General features: G+C 37.9%; 1 protein-coding gene across 1 annotated transcript in view; it reads left to right on the top strand.

Moving 5' to 3' along the window:
- The first annotated feature begins 7,262 nt into the window (after positions 1 to 7,262).
- Positions 7,263 to 23,551, top strand: part of LOC145781500 (CD109 antigen-like) — a 64,009-nt gene continuing 47,720 nt past the window's right edge. The window contains exons 1-13 of the mRNA XM_082593232.1: positions 7,263 to 7,327; positions 10,189 to 10,346; positions 10,667 to 10,695; positions 13,855 to 14,026; positions 17,807 to 18,003; positions 18,537 to 18,661; positions 19,440 to 19,575; positions 20,514 to 20,744; positions 20,896 to 20,978; positions 21,373 to 21,532; positions 22,072 to 22,251; positions 22,531 to 22,731; positions 23,300 to 23,452. Coding sequence (XP_082449358.1) covers positions 7,263 to 7,327; positions 10,189 to 10,346; positions 10,667 to 10,695; positions 13,855 to 14,026; positions 17,807 to 18,003; positions 18,537 to 18,661; positions 19,440 to 19,575; positions 20,514 to 20,744; positions 20,896 to 20,978; positions 21,373 to 21,532; positions 22,072 to 22,251; positions 22,531 to 22,731; positions 23,300 to 23,452 — 1,890 coding nt within the window. The remainder of the gene's footprint in view (positions 7,328 to 10,188; positions 10,347 to 10,666; positions 10,696 to 13,854; positions 14,027 to 17,806; positions 18,004 to 18,536; positions 18,662 to 19,439; positions 19,576 to 20,513; positions 20,745 to 20,895; positions 20,979 to 21,372; positions 21,533 to 22,071; positions 22,252 to 22,530; positions 22,732 to 23,299; positions 23,453 to 23,551) is intronic.

The following is a 23,551-nucleotide window of genomic DNA, read 5'->3' as shown; positions in this document are numbered from 1 at the left end:
TTTCTCAACGGTTACATTAATATTATAATAGTAATACCTTCAAATTACCATTTCATCTCTCGCAAAACAAACAAGGACTATTATTACGCAATAGCAACTTCCAAGAATGGAAAATACAGAAAAATTTCTTATCTTGATCACCTGATCTTTGTTCATCAGGAGAAAATTGACCGAAAATCAGATTTTTTGAAATAACTTTTTTTCTGAACCACATAGACCTTAATATCCTCTACATCTGGTATAGGAAACCGACCCTTCTGCGCATTTTGATACTAATTTTGTCGATCTATGATGTGTGGTTCCGGAGATACGGCCAAATTTCGAGATTTTGAGGCCCAAAAATTTCAAACCTCGTGGACCACCTCAATATGACGTCATAATTGAAAAAAAATTGGGGTGTAAACTTTTTTCCCCAAATACCACCAGATGGGACCCCAGGCATTTTGAATTTCAAAAATGGTGAAAAAATGAAACACCCTAATAATTATACTTCGCACAAAGAAATTGTAAATTAATTAACTGGCTTATATCTAAGTAATACACCATAGCCTAAATCAAAATACTCATGTAGGCCTAGTCAATTTTTAATAGTTTTTTGAGTAATGGTATACTATATAAAATACTATGGCACAAATCTACATGAAATTTACAGTAGCCCATGACTTTTCGTGAGTGTAACGAAATCAATAAAAACTCTCTTTTAATAGCCTGAGTAACGCACGACAGAAACAACAAAAGTACAAGTTTTAATTTTTTATGGCAAAAGTTTTTCATTTGATGCTGTTGATAGCCTTATGCAGGGCCGTGTGAGCACCATCTTGCCTCCCCCTCCCGAAATCCAGTAGTGAGCCCCTATGTTTACTTATGGCTCTTAAAGATAGGACAAGAAAGCGTTAAGTTTTGGCCGCATACTTTTTCAATGTAGGGAAAAATTCACATGTATTATTTCAGTAAAGAGTGTTAAGATTTTACAGAAAAAAATATGAAAAATGCCGACAATGCAGTAGCGGATCTAAACAAAAGTTGGAGAAGAATCAGAGTTTCAAGAAAGCAGGGGTCACCAACCTTTTTTGCATGCGGGCCACTTTGGCACTAAGGAGAGCGAGTGGCGGGCCGCACTAATAAAATGTTAGGTAGGTTGACTCCTATTCTAGAAAAGAACACATTTCGTACCCAGTAGCCTATTTCACTTTATAAGTTTATAGCCTATTCTTTATTGGAAAAGTAGGCTACGATTTAAATCAATAAAACAAAACCCAAAAGGAGTTTTTGAAGAAAGGAAGTTCTCTGCATATTTCTCATCGTTGTTTTTGGTGGCATTTTTGTTGTAGCTTATTACATTCGCGTTTAAATGTTTCCCAGTAGCCTACAACTACAAGCTCAACAATCGCTGACAATTTCAGCATGCTAGCCACAAGTTTTCCATCGGGTTTATTAAATGACCACCTAATTTAATTGAAGCTAACAAATATTTTTGTATTAATTCCTTCTGGTAGCTATAAATGTTTAGTGCAGTAGTTAAGTGCAATTTACAGCATCTAGTTTAAGCATAAGTTTTATTGTGATTAAAAGCAAATTGCTTTCAACTTTACAACTACGGTGCCAATAAGCCTACTTCTGCTAGCATAGGCGTATGGCTCTCAATCTGGTGTAGTTTCTGGTGTCATGTTGATTTTTTGGCAATGATTTTTTGCTTTTATGAGAACATATGTGGGCGACTGTGATCTACTGATATTCACGCAGTTAGCAGGCTAACGCATTCGATTGAAAATCGCCCTGATATTCTCTTTCACAAAACAAACGCTTTTTTTATTTTAATTTTTATTTTTTCATAAAATGTATTTAGATGTAGGCTACCAAACTCAGTTATGCGAGAAGAACGTCCTGTGCACTCTTGCTTTCCTTACAGACATGAGTATGACAATGCACTTGAATGTGTTAAACCTTAATTTGCAGGGGCGAAAGCAAACTATTTCACAGTTAGTTGGACACATTGAAGCCAAACAGAGGAAACTGCGCCTTGTTGCTATATGCTTGAAAAATAACGATATTTCACACTTTGATCCTTTGCATGCACTTGTGGTAGATGATTATGAAGTGGAATGCTCTCGTTTTGTGAAAGATATTAAGGATTTATCTTCTGAATTTGAGAATCATAGATTTACAGATTTTAACAGATTAAAACCTAATCTCCATTTGTATAACAATCCTATGGATGTTAATGTGGAAACACAGCTACCAGACCTTTAGCTCGAACTCTGCGAGCTTCAGTGCAACCAATTCTTGCTGTCAAGGACATGAAACCTCCAGAGTGCTTCTGAAAATTAGTCAGCAAGGATAGATTTCCCAAACTGAAAATTTTTGTGTTAAAACTGCACTCAATGTTTGGAAGAACATACAAAGGATATGTGAGAGTAGCCTACATTTTTTAGAATCTAGAATGAAGCAAGTCAAGTGTAAAAACAGAAATCGAATGATAGACGAAACACTGGAAGGTAGTCTCCGACTTGCTACCACTAACATTGAAATTGATGTAGAAACGATAGTAAGTTATCAGAGAAACCTCGACCACAGGCATCTCACTGATAGAGATTTGCAATAAATTTCTATTTGCTATTGTTTAACAATTTCGATTACGCACTCACTATCATTTTACTGGAAATGGCCCGCAAGTTGTCACGTTTTTGTAGAGTGGCCCGTAAGTCGAAAGTAGTTGGACCACGCTGGCTTAAGAAGTTAAAAGTAGGTGATTTTGGCGAAAATGAAAGTGTTTAAGCCACAATGAGACAGGATATTTCATTATCTGAGAACAAAATAGTTGTCATTTTCGGATTTCTTATGGTCAAAATTATGAAAAACAATGGGAAAAGCTAAAAAGTTCGAAATCTTTTGATTTTTAAACAGGTTTATTGTTGTATGAAGTAGAATAGAGTTAACATAATGGAATTTATGTAAACTGAAACGACCCTTCCCTTCAGTGATAGACGCACCCAGTTGAATCACGCTTTAAGCTTTGACAATGTTTTGTTGGCCAATTTGTGTAGCCTATACGGTGTGTTGTATATGCTACATAATCTACCACAACCAAATTATTATAAATAATATGTTTTCATTGCCCGCCTAGAAACAAAATAATCTTCCCAAATATAATCACAAAATCTGCCACAAGAAAAAGCTGTAAAATGACTTTTTTGGCAACACTGTTCTTGCTTACAACATTTTCGCTCGAAATAGTCTGCAACAGGGTTGTCATATTGGTCAGTGGTCACTCTGTAACTGCACTCTGCAGGCTACGGTAAACACTAGTCTAGAACCCGACCATAGAATCGACAAAGATGAAAGTAAAGCATAAGCTGTAAGAAAAAAATAGTGTGAGTCTCGAAAAGGTAAACCATTGCACATTCAGGAAGAAAGAGAAGCATGAGCTGTAATAAAAAAGTGTGGGTTTCGACAACTGGAAATTAAAATTTCTTCCTTGTGATTCTATGGCCAAGTTCTATTATTAACCAGAGGCTGCAACTGCAAGAATTTGTGTTGCAAGTGTAGTTGTCAATTTCAGGTGTTTGTTTAGTTTTATTTCAATTCCATTCAGTTTTTTTTTGTCAATATGCAATATTAATACATTACCGGTAATCATATTAACATAAGATGCTGAAAGAAAACCAACAAAAGGAAAGAGAACTTGTAAAATCACAAAATTTAGGCTACATATGATGTGAACAACAGGCTTAGATAAAACTAAATTTATTATGGACAAAAACACTAAGATTAGTTATACCGTAATAGGCCTATTAGTAGCATTTATCAAAATTTTGATTTTGAAACAAATGAAAAAGATTAAGTTGCCCAAATTTTCCTCCTCAGATGCACGATTTTTCATCACTTTATGTGTTCTTGTGGGCCACTGAAAAGCTGCTTTTTTCTGGCTGAAAGTAGGCTAAAGTGTGTGTTGAAGTTAATGTATGCCTAACTAAAAATGTCACAGATAGGGAGAAACCTAACTTCAAAAAATAGTAATTGCAGCTAATGGATTTTTGAGATACTGAGTCTTCGTGCTTGTCTATAGGTCTATTCCATTCTCCATATCAAAAGGCAAGTTTGTTTTCACAAGTCAAAGATAGTAAGGACTGAAGAATTGTTGGATATGCTAGAGATGAGAGAGACCATAGACCAAATGGCAAGGGCAAATGGAGTAAGATGGTATGGACATGTGATAAGGAGGGAGGAAGGAAGTTTTCTTAGAAAGGCACTAGATCTAAAGGTGGATGGGAAGAGGAAACGTGGTCGTCCAAGAAGAACGTGGAAACAACAAGTGAAGGATGAATTTAAAAAAGTCGGACTGAAGGAGGAAGATGCAAGGGACAGGGTGAAATGGAGAAAAGGGATAAAAACAATTGCTGCGCGGAAACAATCGGCCACCCCCACTAGTGGGGAACAAACCGATGATGGATTATGATGATGATGAAAGATAGTGAGTTATTTGTATCATACTTTGAAACATAGATTGTTGAGGTTTAATTTTTATTTCAACTTACTGTAGCCTACTTGTTCTACAAAGGATAATAATTGATTTATTGTATGAGGTAAGCTAGGCATTAATATTTAAGTTATATTTTAAGAAATATAATTTTGTCATATTAAAACGTTGTTGGTAAGTCTAAAAACTAAAATGAATAATTACGTTTTGATGTAGACATTAATTTGTTTGGTCTGTTTACCTAGTGTTATTTTGGCTGTGTCTGTTTTGTAAGCCTATATTATCATATATTTCTTTTATTCTTGACTTTCTTTTTCTATGATGTTAGTTATCTCTATGCAGAGGTGGACAGTAGCGCGCTACTTTTTTGGCAAAAGTAGCGGTAGCGGCGCTATCTTTTAGTTGGAGTAGCGGCGCTATTTTTTCCAAAGTAGCGATAGCAGAAGAGGCGCTACTTTTTTCAGTTGCACTCCCGCTACCTGCTACTTTTTAATTTAAAGTGAAAAAAATACTCGTTTTTTTGGCAACACTTGCTGACGCACTGCGAGAAAAAGTCAAGACAAATGTAATTTGACTGTTGCGGGAGAGATCAAGCCAGGTTGATACCGAGAAGAGTGACACCAACCAGTAACCCAGTCACGACTCCAAGGATGAATTTTTTAGTGTTGGTGCCATCCCGTGAAACGTCGTTGCAGAAGGAAACAGCAATTGTGGAAGCCTTTTTTTCAGACAGGAGCAAGTCCTTGAGCTGTTCGAATACCGAGTTAAAACATCTGTTCATTAAATACAACATCCCCATTCCTTCCAGTGCTGCGGTGGAGAGACTTTTCTCTGTTGGAAAAGATGTGCTTAAGTCAAAGCGGCAGGACTTAGTGACTCTCATTTTGAAATGCTAGTGTTTTTGAAAGATGCGTATATTACATAACAATAAATTTCCCTTAGAATGTGTTTTCTATAACCACGTTAAAATGACAGTGTAAACGAATAATAACATTTGTTTTCAATGTCATTTTTGCGTCACTAGAGACTTGAAGAGTGTTTCCTAGTGTCATTTTAGACAAAAGTAGCGGTAGCACGCGCTACTTTGGTCCGAGTAGCGGGTAGCGCACTACTTTTGTAAATTGGTAACGGGTAGCGGTAGCGCGCACTATTTTGATCCAAGTAGCGGGTGCCCACCTCTGTCCCTATGTTGTTAATAGTGACACATCGAATTTAAGATCTTTGCTGGAAGTCAGAGCTGCCAGCCTCAGTAATGTTTATTTTATAACTTATATAGACTGTACTCAATTCCAACCGAGCGGTTGTTGGTACACCACTCTCACCGAACAGTGAAGCAGTGATACTTTATCTTTTGGTAGATTTATAATTTGGCAATGATTTCTGGCTATTCACCAGATTTAGTAAATTAAAAATATTGAAGAATTTTTATTGATTTCCTTGATCCTATTTTCAATCTTACAAAGTTACATATGCATTGTTACAGGCAACATGTGTATTCTTGCATCACTACAATATTACCGGTCGGAATGGCTCATTTCGGTGAGTCCGATTTGGTGAGTTCCCTATTCGGTGAGAGCCTTTTTCGGAGAGTTTCCTATTCGATGTTTTTTTTTAAAATTATAATGGTATTGCAGCCTAATTATCATTGCCGTTTCAGGGTTAGGGTCTTATTTCAACGTTTAGCGACGTTACAACGATGTAAAAGCGGCAATGATAATTAGGTTACGGCACCCAATAATTTTCAAAAAAAAGTCAAAAAATCACTGAATAGGGAACTCTCCGAAAAAGGCTCTCACCGACTCACCTAATAGTAGCAGACCCATTACCGGTACCATGATACAAAAGATTGAATTTGCTCGTTTATTAACTAGATTTTATTATGATATGCTATTTTATTATTAACATATGTAACTCAGGATTTCATATACTGATCACATCACAAATGCAGAAGTTTTGAACCAAGTACATCAAGATAAGGAACTATTGAACAACATAACTCAAAGGCAACTCAAATTTCTCGGTCACATTATCAGAAAGGAAGATTTCGAAAATCTCTGTCTAAGCGGCCGCCTTCTCGGGAAACGTGCTCGTGGCAGACAAAGAACAACATTTATATCCAATTTCAATACATCAATCAGCCAACCAAGAACACTTTGGGACACTGCGCGACAAAGGGAACACTGGAAAAAATTTACGAACTGAGCATCTAGTTCATCAAAGGCCGCATCGGCTATGATACTGTTGATGATGATGATGATTAACTAGATCACAGTCACAGGTCACTAAGAGACAAATTGCTGTGATTAGTGAAAATAACATGATTATGATTTTTTTGTATCCGGGCTTAGTCTATGCCCAATGTTTCAAGAATTATATCAAGTAAACAAGAAAATAAAGAAGCTAACGTTTTTGTCCACCCTGGGCATACCTTTAAGTGTCCTGTCCAAGACACAGCCTCATGATTTTGAGTGGGTTGAAGCAGCGATCTTTCAAATGCATATCAGAGCTCTTGCCACTCGGACGTCTACACAATTAACGATTATGAAGTGATGCCCGATTATCCTTAATCTTCAATTGTTTGCAGTTTAACAATTAGTAGAAACAAGGTGGTGAGCTTGCGCATACACTTTCGAGAAAATAAAAAGAAAATGGTTGAAACCGAAGCCAGAAGTTGTTACATATCTAGGCTAGTTACTAGCCACAAGTATAATTTATAATTCAGGCAGTAATATTGAAGGTTAAGGTTTTTTGTTAATTAAACATATATGTTATTGCATAGTTTAAAATGAAGTGGTGCTGGACTCTGGTCTTAACCTTTGTTGTGGTATGGAGTCAAAGCAGTGCTCAAAAGTAAGCATTAAACAAATTAACATGTTTGAGATATAAAGCTCTGAAACATGACTGTGGAAGAAGCAATTAAAATGTTGACATCTGAGAATTTTCTTGTGTGACATAGTTTATTTCCAAATAAGCTTATTCGATAGACTGTAATTGCATTTGTCATGTTTTTGTGATTTTATTGTGTTTGGGCAGGAACAGAGAAAGTACTTGAAGAATGTGAAAGTAATTCCGTGGGAGTTGCAGCATAGACTAGTAGTAGGAGACTTAAATATGAAAAAAGTGAAGAAAATTGTGAAGAAAGAACGAGTTTTTGTGAGAAATGTGTGGAAACTGGAGGAAAAAGAAACGAGAATTAAGTTTGTGAAAAGAGCAAAAGAGCTGGTAAACATGAGTGCGCAGGACTTGTGGGTTTCATTTCAGAAAGGTGTCCTAGCAACATGTGATGAAGTATGTGGGAAAAAGAAAGTGAGGAGGGATCGTGGAGACACATGGTGGTAGGATGAGGAGGTGAAGCATGCGATTTCACAGAAAAGAGATGCATACAAGCAGTGGCGCAAAAATGGGTCAGAAGAGAATAAAAAGAAGTATAAGAGTATGAAAAAGAAGGCAAAGAGGGTTGTTGCAAGAGCTATGAAGAATGGTGCTGAGGAGGAACTTAATAAAATGGGGGAAAGCCAAAACAAAGTATTCAGACTCATAAAGCAAATGAAAAAGGATGGGAAAGATATTGTAGGGGGAAGATGTATAAGGAGTGGAGATGGGAAGTTGCATTTCAGCCCGGAAAGCAGAGGAGAAGTGTGGAAGGAACATATGGAAAATGTTATGAATAAGGAGAATGTATGGGATCATATGACAGAGGTTGATCTGGTGGAGGGTCCAGTGGGAAAGGTTACTCGTGATGAAGTGGTGGAGGCAATGGGACAAATGAAACTGCATAAAGCAGCTGGTCCATCAGAAGTGAGCGTAGAGATGATAAAAGCAAGTGGAGAGTTGGGAATTGAAGTAATGCTACAACTTAGCCAAAGGGTATTAGATGGAGAGGGAATGCCGGAGGAGTGGAAGCATAGTATTGTTGTTCCACTGTTCAAGAGAAAAGGGGATGTGAGAAGTTGCAGTGCATGTAGAGGTGTAAAACTACTAGAGCATGGAATGAAAATTGTGGAGCGAATACTAGAAAAGAGGTTGAGAACATTGGTGAAATTAAATGATATGCAGTTTGGGTTTATGCCAGGAAAAAGTACAGTGGATGCTCTGTTTATATTGAGAAGAATGCGGGAGGAATACCGAGAGAAGCAGAGAAAATTATATATGTGTTTCGTCGACTTAGAAAAAAGCATTTGACAGAGTACCAAGGAAAGTGATGGAATGGGCAATGAGGAAAAGAGGTATACCGGAGGTATTAGTGAGAGCTGTGATGTCTATGTATGAGGATGCAAGAACAAAAGTGAGAGTTGGATCAAATTATTCAAACGAGTTTTCTGTGAAGGTTGGTGTACACCAGGGATCAGTTTTGTCACCTCTGATATTTGCTATTGTGGTTGACGTTGTAACTGAAGGAGTGAGGGAGGGCTTATTGAGTGAGATTTTGTATGCAGACGACCTGGTCTTGACAAGTAATAGTATGGAGGGAATGGAGAGAAAGTTTGAGAAATGGAAAGAAGCATTTGAAACCAAGGGTATGAAGGTGAATCTTGAAAAAACAAAAGTGATGGTGAGTGGAGCAGAAGGAACAGTTGTTGAGAGCAAAGTAGATCCCTGTGGAATATGTGGCAAGAGAGTGATGAGAAATTCAATGCAATGCAAGGAATGTGGAAAGTGGGTACATGCAAGATGTGCTAATGTCAAGAGAGCCGCAACAAGATTGGCGAAGTGTTTTGTTTGTGGGAAATGCAGTAAAGGAAGGAATGAAGTGGAAGGCCATGATGATGAGTTCTGCCATGGCATCGAAACAGTGACAGACTTCTGTTATCTGGGTGATCGGATAAATGGAAGTGGTGGATGTGAAGCAGCGGTGACAACAAGGGCAAGATTGGGCTGGGCAAAGTTCAGGGAATGTGGGGAAATGTTGTATGGCAGAAAATTTTCACTAAGGATAAAAGGAAAAGTATATCGGAGCTGTGTGCGGCCTGCAATGCTATATGGTAGCGAGACATGGGTATTGAGAGAGAGTGAACTGGCAATCCTGAGAAGAACGGAAAGGTCAATGGTGAGAGCAATGTGTGGGGTGAAAACGAGAAGGGAAAAAAGGACTGAAGAATTGTTGGATATGCTAGAGATGAGAGAGACCATAGACCAACTGGCAAGGGCAAATGGAGTAAGATGGTATGGACATGTGATAAGGAGGGAGGAAGAAAGTTTTCTTAGAAAGGCACTAGATCTAAAGGTGGATGGGAAGAGGAAACGCGGTCGTCCAAGAAGAACGTGGAAACAACAAGTGAAGGATGAGTTTAAAAAAGTCGGACTGAAGGAGGAAGATGCAAGGGACAGGGTGAAATGGAGAAAAGGGATTAAGACAATTGCTGCGCGGAAACAATCGGCCACCCCCACTAGTGGGGAACAAACCGACGATGGATTATGATGATGATGATGTTATTTTTATAGATAACTTTATTTATGATATGTCTCTTAATCTCAAAAAATAATTTCTTGTTATACATACATTCTCTGCAACAAATCGATGTAATAAAAAAGATTAAAGGTAACTCATTACTCGACTGTGGTGATAATAATAAATTGACATTGATTTGTTTTTTTGAAAGGCTCTGCACTCTCGCAGATAAATTGTCGTTAAATAATCATTTTACATCATAAAGCAACCTAAAATCTATAGTACAGTGAAAAACTCTCTGATGTAGTTTGTTCTTTTTCAGCACATACACAGCTTACATACCAAGCAACATCCGACTGGGATTTGAAATCGGTTATACCATTTCAATTTTCAATACAAGCAATCCTGTTGTAGTAACATCAAACTTTCAATCTTCTGATAACACATTTCAAAGACAAGTGACTGATACTGTTGCAAATGGTAAATTTCTAGGATAACATGATATTTTGAACGGCTTGTATAATTAACCATATTTGAAAGGATTAAACTTATGAAAAAAATTGTTGAATTATGCTTTTAACTGTTCTGCAGTAAACTTGACAAAAGTCTGCCTAGTGTACAATTTGAACTGTTTTGTCTCATGTTGTTACCATTTATTGAGTCATCTTGACCAGCCACAAATATATCCTTTTTCACATCGAATCAATGTATTTTTCTTACATTAAATCAATGTGGAGAAAGGCTGATTTTTTGCAAGGCTATTATTATACAATAAATTTAGTCACATTCATGTGTTTTAGGTGCAAGTGCAAGAATTATTTTGGGCACAGTGAGTTACGATTTATATATTTTTTTAATTGACAATAATTGTTTAAAATTTTACAGTGACAATCATTATGAATTGTACATATTGGCTTACGGTACTTTGGATTTGTTGGTGATTGTAATATCGGTGTAGCTTGAAATTTTTGTAGATAAAATAAGAATGAGGAGTTTTGCCGAAGACGTTCAATTCACGAGGCACTGCATAAAAAAGGACGCAAGCTCAACAAACAGTTATTTGCTGTAGGGGCATTGTCCCCGCAAAACTTTATAAATTGACTGTGAATATTGGCTTCACGTAGAGTCTAGGCTAGGGTGTGACAGCCGCCCCATGATTTTTAAAACTTGGTTTCACAGAGCCTACCTTTTTTTTGGTGGTGAGGTTTTACCTGTATAAGATTCCTGTAAAGTTTCAAAAAAATTGGTCAAGGTTTAGAGGTGGCCCATGGCCACTAAAGTTTTTGGGGGGTGAGCGATGCATTTTTAGGGGCGTTTTTGCCATATCTCAGCTCGTAGACATGATAGAAGGTCATGCTATAGCTCAATCGATGCAGTATAGGCAAGTTTATATCAAACTTGTGAACAAATGTTCAGTCTAAAATGTTTAGTTTTTGAGTTATTTGAGAAAAACCTGTTTTTTGCATATTTGTGAGAAAAATGTTCTTAGCACTTTTTCTTTTTGGGTTAAAACACATGGAAAATCAATGAAATGATAAATTCACATGTTTTGTTAATGTTAAACAAAATCACAAAATACATTTAAGAGCAAGGAACAGCGATGATAAAAATCACAATGTGAGAAACCAACACCGAGATGAATGTAAGTATTGTTTACGCTGATTGGGCATAGAATTTCTGCTGTTCTCAACTACTTGAAGAATATTTTGAAATGAAACTTCTGTTTTAGTAGTGTCTATAAAGTCTTGGCACAGTTTGACACCCCTTTCTGCTGCATCATTAACAACACAAAGATTTGAAACCCGTTTCTTTGCTTCACAGTAGCTGCCGTTCTGGCACCAATCAACAACACCAACACTTAAAAAGGTCGTGTCAATCCTCAAGATTCTGAAGAAGCTCCAAGAATCTTCTCCAACAAAGGAGCTCAAGTCATCTGTTGGTTTTGTAGCAACGGAAGGAAAGGAGGGTTTGCCAAAATCACTTGCTTCTCTTTTCAAAGAATGTCCAGGATCTTCGAAGCTTGTCAGCTTTTGAACAATTTTCTGCTTTGTCCTGTCAGACACACTGCTATCGAAAAGGATAAGGGGGATAAGTTTTTCACTAAGATATCACATGTGCCCCTTTAGAGCTTTAAGAGCTGCTTTGGCCATACTGCTTTCGATTTATTCATACTCGTTGACGTTGATAAGTTCTAGGTGCGTTGCAAGGAGCAGAATTGACACAAAAGTGGTTAGCCACCATGGCACAGGAATATACAACAAGCTGAACAAATTTTTGGATTTTCTTTAGCTGTTGCTTTGAACATATAAAACCTGCAGGAAGATCTCTAGTAATAACTTTAGTGAGAAGAACGATCTTGATGCAGTATAAAATCTTGGCCATCCATCTGGCGTGGTGACAAGCACCCGGATGTAGAAAACCTCCAAAGGTCTCAGCTCCCTCATCAAGATGCAAAAGCACTAGTTTGACTAGCTCCTCATAATCATCCATCACAAATCCCTGTGCTAGGGCTTCATAGCAGACCTTCACAATCATCCCCTTCTTGATCCTCATATCTGCTGGCCATCGCTCTGATGGTAAGATGGACTCGCCTAGTCAAGCCTGAAGACAACATCCAGTTTGGGACACTTCTATCAAAGCTCAAAATAAAAGACATCAGTGAAGTCCTCCAATTAGGCAGACTGAGATGGCTTGGTCTCGTTGAGCGCAGCTCAAGCTGGATCTCACAGGTCAGATGTGTTAACATCGCAGCACAGCGGGGTCAAGGTAGACCAAAACTTTTTTGGGAAGAACTTGTAAAACATGACCTTGTAGCCCTGAACATGAACTCTGTCAACCCAATAAATGAGGTGTGGAAGGGGATATAATCAAAATTGGTTGATGATGATGATCTTTAAACTGTGACATAGCATGTAATATAAATTAGCACTTACCACCATAAAAATTGCCTTAACAGTAAACACAATGTTAGTGTTCAGTTTCTATGCTTCTAACAAAACAAAACATGAGGTCACTTAGGTTTAAACTTTGAAGAGTTACATCTTCTGTACTTCTCCAGGTGTTCCTAAGAAGAAGAAAAAGTGAAAATGATAAAATATTCAATTCATATGTAACAATTTTTCACAAAATTTGTGCAAAAAACGGGTTTTTATAATATATAACTCAAAAACTAAACATTTTAGGCAAATAGTTTCTTCACAAGTCTAATACAAATTTGCTTATTCTGCATCGATTGAGCTATAGAACGACCTTCTATCATGTCTAGGAGCCGAGATATAGCAAAAGCACCCCTAAAAATGCATCGCGCACCCCCCATAAACTTTAGTGGCCACGGGCCACCTCTAAACCTTGACCAATTTTTTTGAAACTTTACAGGAATCTTATACAGGTAAAACCTCACCACCAAAAAAAAAGGTAGGCAAATTCTAAAAAGGTCGGGGCGGCTGTCACACCCTAGTCTAGGCCTATATGGATCAATTGCAAAATCTGTGGTTATCAGCACATCCTGATTTAGAGCTTCGGTAGAGAGTTTGTCTTGTTGAACCATACGGATACGAAGCCGAGTAACGTGATCAAGTTTAACATCTTCAAGTTTATTACATATAGAAACACAAAACTACGCAACAAATTAAGTATCGAACGTTGATGCAGTTACCTTTGATTTTCGTGGAGCCTGTCGTTGAGTTTGAGCTAGTCAGAAGTACTGTGCAGTTTTTCGTCTTTTCCTGTTTATAGATTTAGTTTAACCATTGTATTTTATTCAGGTGTAGTTAAGTTGTATGTATATTATTCCTGAAGAGGACATCTTGTGATGTAGAAAATGTTCGATACTTAATTTGTTGCGTAGTTTTGTGTTTTTATATGTAATAAACTTGAAGATGTTAAACTTAATCACGTTACTCGGCTTCGTATGCCTATGGTTCAACATCCTGATTTACTTGTAGGCTAACTTCAAGTTAACTAAGTACTGTCTAAAATATGCCACCAGATACCGCTTGGTTACTCGGGATCCACAAAATTTGTTTTGAACATCACTGGAGTGGATAGTGTTTCTAATACTGAAGTTTTTCAAAACTCGACTGAAGACTTCACTTTTGCAACAAAGTCGTTTTCGATTTTCATTCAGACTGATAAAGCGATCTACAAACCTGGACATACAAGTAAAAACACTTCTTCCATTTTATATGTATATATACTTATTGTTTGAAGTAATAAGAAAACAAACTGTGTCTGTGTATATATATACATAGGCGTCGATTTTTTCTTAAGGAATTCTGGGTGGGCAAGAGTTTTCAAACAGATTTCATTGAATGTGTGTTTGCAAATTCGCAATGGTTCAGTCTTCAAAATGAACATATTTTTACTTCGGCAAAAACGTTGCCAAGGCTAAACGGCAAAATTTGAAATTGCCTCGGCAATTACTGTGAATATTTATTAGGAAAAGATTGTACTAAAACATGTAAAACGAGAAGCGAAAAATATACTAGAGTAGTCTATTACGAACGCATTGTTTGATTTGTTGTGATGTAATAATACCAAAAGTAGTGATAAAGCGAGCAACGCGATACGCACGCTGTTACGGTAATTCACGTTAAAAAACTCACGGGGAGGGGAAAGTAAGTTAATTTTGGGTTGATTCAACGTTCGAGTCAGCACAAATCGATTTAATTTTTCCGGCGGGTTATATTGCGTAACAACAATGCCCAATATGAAATTTACGTTTGTTTTACATGAATTCGACATCTAGCGATGTTGAATTATCATAAAATAACGTAAATTACTCAACCAGGTACAGGTAACATATTAATAGCTCCCTGCGAGAAGATCGCCTCGATTTACGTAAGCTTATAAGCCAACATAATTTCGGCACAATTGGGACACTGCGAGCAACACAAAGTCTGTTTGATGAACTAGTCAGAATCGGTATCATCAGATGCTGTATCAGCTGGACGAGATAACGGAAAGCGAGGCGCAACAAGGAGTAGATGCTTACAATAATTTGACGTCTACTGGAGTTAAATCAATGCAAATAGCAGGCCTTGAAACACCTTTTTTTTCCGGCGGCCAAACGTGTACGACTGAAGCAAGCTGTTCGGCGGCCAATCACAAGCACATGGCGGCCATCGGAACTTCGACACACATTTTTACTTCGGCAGAAGCGAAAAATATACTAGAGTAGTCTATCACGACCGCACTGTTTGATTTGTTGTGATGTAATAATGCCAAAAGTAGCGATAAAGCGAGCTACAAGATACGCACGTGGCACGCTGTTGCAGGAATTCACGTTAAATAACTCACGGGGAAAAGTAAGTTAATTTTGGGTTGATTCAACGTTCGAGTCAGCACAAATCGATTTAATTTTTCCGCTCGGTTATATTGCGTAACAACAATGCCCAATAAGAAAGTTACGTTTGTTTTACATTAATTCGACATCTAGCAACGTTGAATTATCATAAAATAACGTAAATTGCTCAACCAGATACAGGTAACAAATTAATAGCTCCCTGCGAGAAGATTGCCTCGATTTACGTATACACTAACATAATTTCGGTGCAATTGCGATACTGCGAACAACAAAAAGTCTGTTTGATAAAGAACTAGCTGTCAGAATCGGAATCATCAGATGCTGTATCGGAGCACGAGGTTGTCGCGTCATCACTGGAATCAGACACATCAAGAGGCTCATAGCTTGGCTGTAAATCTATATCGTCTTTGCCGTTCGCAATGAAGCGTCCACGTTTTGCGGCTTTCGGGCTTTGATACCACTCCACAGGCCTCTTTTTTTTCATAAAGATCCATCAGGGTGTTGACTAGGGAATAAATCTATGCTGTGCCATAACGACTGGGAGGAATGTTTAACCCTAACATTACAAGCGCTCGTGTGGCCTCGGCATTTTCATTGCCGACGCTAATGCGCCATTTGCCGACGCTAATTTCGAAGACTGAATATATCGCATCAATAAAGTGTATTGTGATGTCACTTGCATCCAGCTTATGTCAGACATCAGCTGCTTGATCACTCAATAATGTTAACAATTCAAGCATATACAGGGTGTATTGTGATTTATCGAGTGCTTTAACTCTTTTCTGGTCCTTTGTGATTATAAGTGGCAAAGTACTACTACTTTATTTATAAGGCCGCTTGCGTAAAATTTTCTCGGAACTTCATGGCGGACAAATGCGGCCGACGGAAGGGCGAGACCCGGCGGACAAAATGTCGGTTTTTGTAGGTTAATCGCGGCGATGGCCGCCTTCAGTTTCGAGGCCTGAATTATAGGGTGATATTTTTATAAAAGATTCTCCCAGCTGGGCACGTGTCTAAGCGCCGGCGAAGTAGGAAGTAACCCAAATAAAACATCCAGCAATAGTAAGATTAATCAATCTCTTAGTCTGGTGTAGTCTAAGAAAATTAGTTTTTTCTTGTAATCTTGTTGTCCTTACAATCACCTCGGCAATTGCCGACGCTAATTTCGAAAAGTGTGGTTAGTCTTTCTCACAAAGACTACGTTTAGCGTCGCTGCAGCAATTAAGCTTTAATAGGTTGGATGTTTTCTTTCTTGTATCTTGCGATCTTATGAACGCTGCTAAACTAAACAAACTTCTTTTATGTTTTGCTTTGCGACCTAAACAGCGCGTGACTCGTGACCTGTTATCTTTAAAGTGGCGCCTTCGGATTTGCCGCATTTGTAAAAGCGATTGTTTTACGTACGTCTTTAGTTTGTATCGGTTATTTTATTGTCATGTTCATTATGATGTCATATTCACATTCCCTTACGCTGACCGGGAACTGAAGTTTGATTGTGACGTAACGAAAGTGAGACCATTCGGAGAAAAGATCAAATTGCCGACGCAAATTTGGAGAAAAGATCAAACGTGGCTTTCTCTCACCAGGAATTGCCAGCTGTGGCAGTTGCCGTAGCAACAACAATGCAGTGCGTACCGCCGTTTTTCCACGCAGCGTTGTTACGGAATTGCTTTGTTCTGTCGGATACCTAGCGAGAGACATAGCGTAAAACAAGAAGTTGCGCTGCAGTTGGTTGGATAGTCCAGCGTTTAAGAAAAACGGAAATAATTGTAACGAACACTTCATAAGTGGCATGAAAACAGAGTGGGCGAAACATATTTTGCCCACCCTCGTTTCACGGCAGAGTGGGCGTCGCCCACCCTGCCCACCCTATTTCGACGCCTATGTATATGTATATATATAAATTAATACATACGGTCACGAATGCGAATGTAGACATGCAAAAAGCGTAGGTACTATTAAAAAGTTAAAACAGTTTGAAATGTGGTGTCACAGGAGGTTATCACGCATTAGCTAAACCTAAAGAGAAAGAAAAACGAATGAATGCGTTACTAAACAAATAGGCGATACCTGGATCCATGTAATTACCAACTCAGAAAACTAATTGTTTAAAAACTTACGATGCTTCGGTCACATTGAAAGAAGAAACTCAGTGGAAAATGTAATGTTACCTGGGATGGTGCAAGGCAAACCAACTGAAAGACGGCCACTTTCTTCCTGATTTGCTGTGAGCTGATCACACATGGCCTGTTTGGTCGATCTATTCTTCTTCTTCTTCTCTTCTTCTGTTCGCCCTTCGTTTCCGAAGATGGTCGATCTATTACATAAGTGGCTTAGTTTGAATAGATGAAATATTTTCATTCATAGATTTAATAATGCACGAAAATGTATTTCGTAGCTTACCACACGAACTAAACCTGTATAGCCTAATGAAAGGATAAAAATTGTCAAGATTTTTGTCCCGCTCAAAATTGTCCCACTTATTGACCTCAAAACCTGACTAACAATCGCACAAACTTTTTCTTTTTTGCTTTATAATTCCGTTTTTTTTTGTGCCTGTGTCTTGTTTATTATTTCACATAGCCTAATTATAATTTTTCTTCTTTACTTGACCAATTGAATTTTTACTCTCCAGTCAAGTTCCGAGCGATTTGTTTAAACTCTGATCTTCGCCCATTGAACGAAACAGTCACATACCAAGTTCAAGATCCAAATGATAACATTGTTCTTCTTGAGAAACATGTTTCGCTTAAGCAGGGTTATGTTGGTGGAGAGTTCCCCCTTAACAAAGACTCGATTGAAGGGGATTGGAAAGTCAGTTACATCGTGCAGGTGAGACAGTAGGAAAATGAATCACGTTTTGTATTTGAAATCTGTTATAATTCTTCTCAGTGTCGTTACTGTACAATGTATTATAGAACCATTGCTGGAGAATATTACATAGCTCCCAAGTTTGGTTTGCATGTAAACAATTCTAACCATCTTATCAAAAAAGACGTTTTCAAGGTGTTTATTCATGGTTTACATAATGTAATCTTGATTATTTCAAAATCTATCTTGTATTGGTTAGCCTAATTAAAAAAAAAAACATATCTAACGAAACCTGCTTTTGAAATACGGTATGTATAATACCGGAATGGCCCGTTTCGGTGAATCCGATTCGGTGAGTCCGATCCCTTAACGGGGGGTTTTCTCAATTTTTTTTTTAAATTATCGGGTACCGTAGCCTAATTATCATTGCCGTTTTAGGGTTAGGGGTTAGAGGTTAGGAACTCACCGAATCGGACTCACCGAATAGTAGCAGACCCGTATAATATATATGCATTGTCCACCATGAAGCTAACAATATGTAATTATTTCTTTAGGGATACAAAGAAACTCTCCCTGTTACAGTTGAGGTTTATAAACTTCCAAAGTTCGAGGTGAAACTAGATATTCCATCTTACATTCATCCAAACATGGAAGGCTTTACTGTTAAGCTAACTGCCACGTAAGGCATAAATATCGTATCCAAGCTACTAACTGCAATGGTTTTATTGTGAATTTTTATATGGCGCTCAATCAATCGCATAAATGCGGTTCTCAGGTCTCAACAATATACATAGTTTCAGTGCAGTGTGGTGGTGACGCAGCAGAAGTTATGTCACTTTTACTCTAAATGTACTTGCTGAGGGCCACCCATAGGCCCATAGTTATGGTGGATTTGGTTTTATTCTGAGTGATTTAAGTTTTAGGTCAGCTTGGTTGCGCAATAGAAAGGAAGTGTTTTTTTTTTAATTATTTTAAACTTGTTCAACATACATACAGGCAGAAAACATATCACATTTAAATCTGTTACTATACCAAAGAGCTACAGTAAAACAAGTGGTTGAAATGAAATTTTGCAGCTAATGACTTGCCATTTGTGTTTTCAAATTTAGTTTTTACAAACTAATAATTTTTAGTGCAAAGTTTTGATTTTTTTTTTGGTGTTTGAAATGGCCTGGATCAGCGAACACCATGCATTTCTTGCGAAAAATTTCTTCAAAAAATTAGTATTTGACTGGAACGCTGAGAAATTTGAAACTGTTTTAAAACTAAACCGTCACGATCCAGTTTCAAATGAAAAAAATTGTAATTCTTGGCATAATTTGTATTTAAGCCGAGAAATCAATTCAACTGAATGCAATGCTTAAAAAATTGAAGAATTAATTAAAAATTTTGAATTTACGGTATTTTGTTGTAGAATACATTGCTATTGTAAACTATATAATTATTATTACTTCTAGGTACACTTTCGGAAAACCTGTTGATGGCTCGGCTAAAATAATTATTTCACCAAATTTTGGAAGATCGTATTATCCCTCTTTTTCTGACTTTGCGTCCCCCGACAGCACGAAAAATTCAATTGTTCATTCCAGTGAGGTATTGTAACCGTACCAAATTTTAAACTAATTATATTCAGGTGTCAGGCACGTTATCACGTCGAGAGCAACGCAATATTATAATTTCAATTTATTTTTCCAAGCAAATACAGTAAACACATCTACATTGCAGACTACATACCGCTACTAAACTAAGGCATTGCGACTGTGCCAAATTTTACACTTGTTGCTCTATTTTGGTCTCAAGCGCGTCATGTTATCACGTTTGCTTTTTGTTGCTTCTACCTTTTTCTAGACCTTTGCTACGTTTGGCATGTATTGTTTTTGTTGTGATGGCCAGAAATAAGAATAGAATGAACTAACGCTAGATTTCTAAATCACAGCGTGGCTACAATAGGGACCCAGTAGCATTGACAGGGGACCCAGAGGATGCTTTTGAAGCCAGACCCAGGATGATTTAGGAAACCCTAACCTTTCCAAGGGGACTGGGAACTTGACGCAACCACTGCGTGTTTTTGAATATTAGGAGTTTTCATTAGAACTGTCTTGATTTAGAGCCCGATGATTTCATTGGTACCGGGCTAAAATTGTCCTCTCAACGACCCTGAGAGAATAGGCAGGTTGCCGAGATTGCCGCAGTAAAGTTTCCGATAGTTTTTGAAGTGTTGTTGCCGGAGATTTATTCCATAACTAGGTGCCGCTAAAAGTAGAGCAGTCCTGAAATACGTTGCTGAAGCGCACACCTCGACAACCGAACCAGCACCACTTGATCTAAGTCGGATCTTAAATGAATTGATGCGTATTATTTGATATACTTGCATATCTCATTCTTGTACAATTAGTTTGCTAAGATTTAATGAAAGTTGAAAAACAGCGATTGTCGCCGATCAATTTGGAGTCGTGCGCACAATAGCCCTACGGTAGCATCCTAATCGATGTGCTTTACTTTACTTCATGACTTTCGTTTTGCTGGTATAGAACTTCAAGGGAACTTGGGAAGTATTTATACCACTGGATCAAGCACGCAATAAACTTGAGTGGTCAGCAACCTACTCGACAAAGTTCCGAGTCTTTGGAGAGGTGAAAGAGAAATTTACTGGAACCACATTCAACGACACGCAGGAGATCGCAGCAGAGCCTACCAATATTAAAGTCAAGACGCTGTATAAACTGGACACTGTCAAGCCAGGACTGACCTACAATGCTTATGTAAGGTTTTACTAACAAAACGTTGTTTTTGATGGCGCGGCGTGTAGATAATTTATCACTGGGGTAATATTTGACACAGATTTTGTCAATTATTTTTAAAAATATGTGTGTATACGACTGGCTTTAAATTCCAGTTTACTTTTATTGGCAGATTGAAGTCAGTGAAGTTGACGGCAAAAGATTATTGGAAGTGGACCGACTCAACAATAATTTGATTCTCGAGATTACATACGAGTTAGTGCACCATTCCTTTAACTTTCTTACTCTGCACCTTAAGGACTATTGAGTGTTGACATTTGTTTGTCTGATATTGTGCCTGCTCTGTCAGCCCAAGACTACGAATGAAAAATAGCTACATTTCCGCACAAAGTTATTAGTGGTAAAAGGAAAAAAATTGTGTTGGTTGTTGGGTACGGTATGCAACCTATTGTTTCTAGTTCACTGAACAATAAATACCGGGAGATTTTATCCCGAAAAAAGAAAAGAAAAAACAATGATACAAATTCTTTATAGACGAACGAGATTGAGAGCTCCTATTAACCCAAGCAATTTTTCTTCAATTGTGTTTTTTTCGTCAGCCAGCTGTCCTCTCATTTCGATTGTTTTATGTCTTGAACCGTTTTTGCAGATATCCAAGAGGTCATCAGTTTCCTGAAGATACCACCATACCTTTGCCGTGGGATTACCGTACACGTCAGGAGATGCAGCTTTACAATATTCCTCCCAATGGAGTTGTTGCTGTGGCGGTCGACGCCAAAACCGATGAATTCGTTTCGATGAAGTTTGTGGTAAACGATTCAATGGTTGCAGGGCATACAGCTAGAAATCTCAAAGAATTTTTCGTCAATTGTTTTTTGAAATTGAATCAATTAGTATTTGCTCAACGGATAGTAATCATAGAAAACTCTTTTACTGTGTGTGTTTATTGAAAATGACGAGCGAATGCTAATCATAGGTTAAGAATTGGAAAAACCGTCGAATTCAATGCTTATTGAATAAAAAGCTTGGAAAATTGATATGCTATTTACTGGTTTCGTTCGCAGTAAATTTGATTTAGGTTAAAATGACGACTATAATGTTCATAAAAAGCACCCTGTTGTTGCGCTGAAATTTCTGTTTTATTTTATTGTAAAATCTTGCACAATAGTTTACACTAAAATGTGGTACAGCTGTTATTAGCGACTGCAAGCACCGATAGTATATGTAATGTGTTGGTCACAGTTTTGTTACTTCTGAGTCTCTGATAAAAAGATTTTCCTTTTAGAAACAAGTGCAATAATGCTACTGGAAATATTGCTGCCTGGCAAACAAAAGTGTCTCGTTACAGCCTTACACCAACGAGACTGCACAGTTCAGTCGATTCGACAATCAATTCGAGGCCAAACGAGCACAATCGCCTTCGAACTCGTTCTTGCAAATATCAACAACCGACAACAGCGTATCCCCTGGAACTATCGCGTCAATTGACGTTAGAACAACCGAACCAGTGAACGGTTTTGACATTCTGGTGAGCAGATTGTCCCGGCCAGCAAGTGTCCCTTTTTGCATTGATTTAACGTTTTCACACGTTAAATCAAGGCAAAAAGCAAGTGATTTGCTGCCTGGTAACTGTTTTTCCTCTTCAAACAGCATGCTCAATTCCAGCCTTGAAGCTACAAGTTATAGAAAGTGTGTTTTCTTCAACACTTTCTTCCGAATTCGATTGAGTCATTGCTAGTTCAAACTTTTTGGCAACAAATTGGTAAAATATGTCGGTCAACAGCATTTCAAACTTATATCACTTCAGATACTAGCAAGAGGTGAAATTTTCCGAAACGCGAGCTTCACAGCAAGAGGTGGGGTAGCTGGTACGAAACATTCCTATTCTTTTCCGGTCACTCACACCATGGTGCCGGGTGTACAAGTTCTTGTCTCTTACGTCAGGCCTGGTGGCGAAATTGTAGCAGATTACGTCCAAGTTTCGGTTTCACTTTCCTTGGAAGACCAGGTTTGTGATGAAATTTTTATCCAATGTTTCATGGCCTAACAGAGCAAGCTGTCATACAAGTATTTGCTATGTTCTGTTTTTGAAATATTTCTATTTGCATTGCATTGAGCAATCCGCTTAAGCTCTTGCAAAAGCAAACATTCACTTTGTAAAGTCATGTTTTTCTTGAACCCTAGATAAAGCGTTAAGTTGTCTAAATTTTTACCGCCTTTGTGCGAAAAATAAAGGCAACAAGATTTTTGATGCAGCCAGAGCGTCATCTCGCATGAAACAGGCGACTCTATGAATTCTACAAGCCAGACAGCAAAATCCGTCATTTTTACATTGATTCAACGTCTTAGACGTAGAATCAATGTAAAAATGACGGATTTTGCTGTCTCGAAACATATAGCTTTGGGCGATCGTAGATTGTCAGTAATTTGCCTCAACAGATTAGATGCGAAGTCATATGCCACAAAAGCTTGAGACATCCCGAACTGGATTGTTACAAATATCTAATCTAAATATTCCATTGTCACTTTGAGCATCAACGTCAATTTTTTTTCTAACTAAAATATTCTTTTTGAAGGTGCGGATTACGAGATCCTCTTCAAAAGTGGACGCCGGGGAAAACGTCAGCATTGGCGTCCTTACAAACGCTGCCGGGTCGCTTGTTGGGATCCGTGCAATTGATCAAAGTGTTTTGTTGCTCAAGTCTGGAAACGACATTACCAAGGACAGAGTATGAGCTCAAACAGCAAAATCTGTCATTAGACTGTCAAACAGTCAATCAAACAAACAGATTGTCAAACAGTCATTAGACTGTCAAACAGTTAGTCTG

The sequence above is a fragment of the Aplidium turbinatum genome, chromosome 1 (genome assembly GCF_918807975.1).
Source record: "Aplidium turbinatum chromosome 1, kaAplTurb1.1, whole genome shotgun sequence".
In the NCBI taxonomy this organism is placed as follows: Eukaryota; Metazoa; Chordata; class Ascidiacea; order Aplousobranchia; family Polyclinidae; genus Aplidium; species Aplidium turbinatum.
Note: the sequence above shows the minus strand (reverse complement) of the source record. Positions and strands in the feature narration are given on the sequence as shown.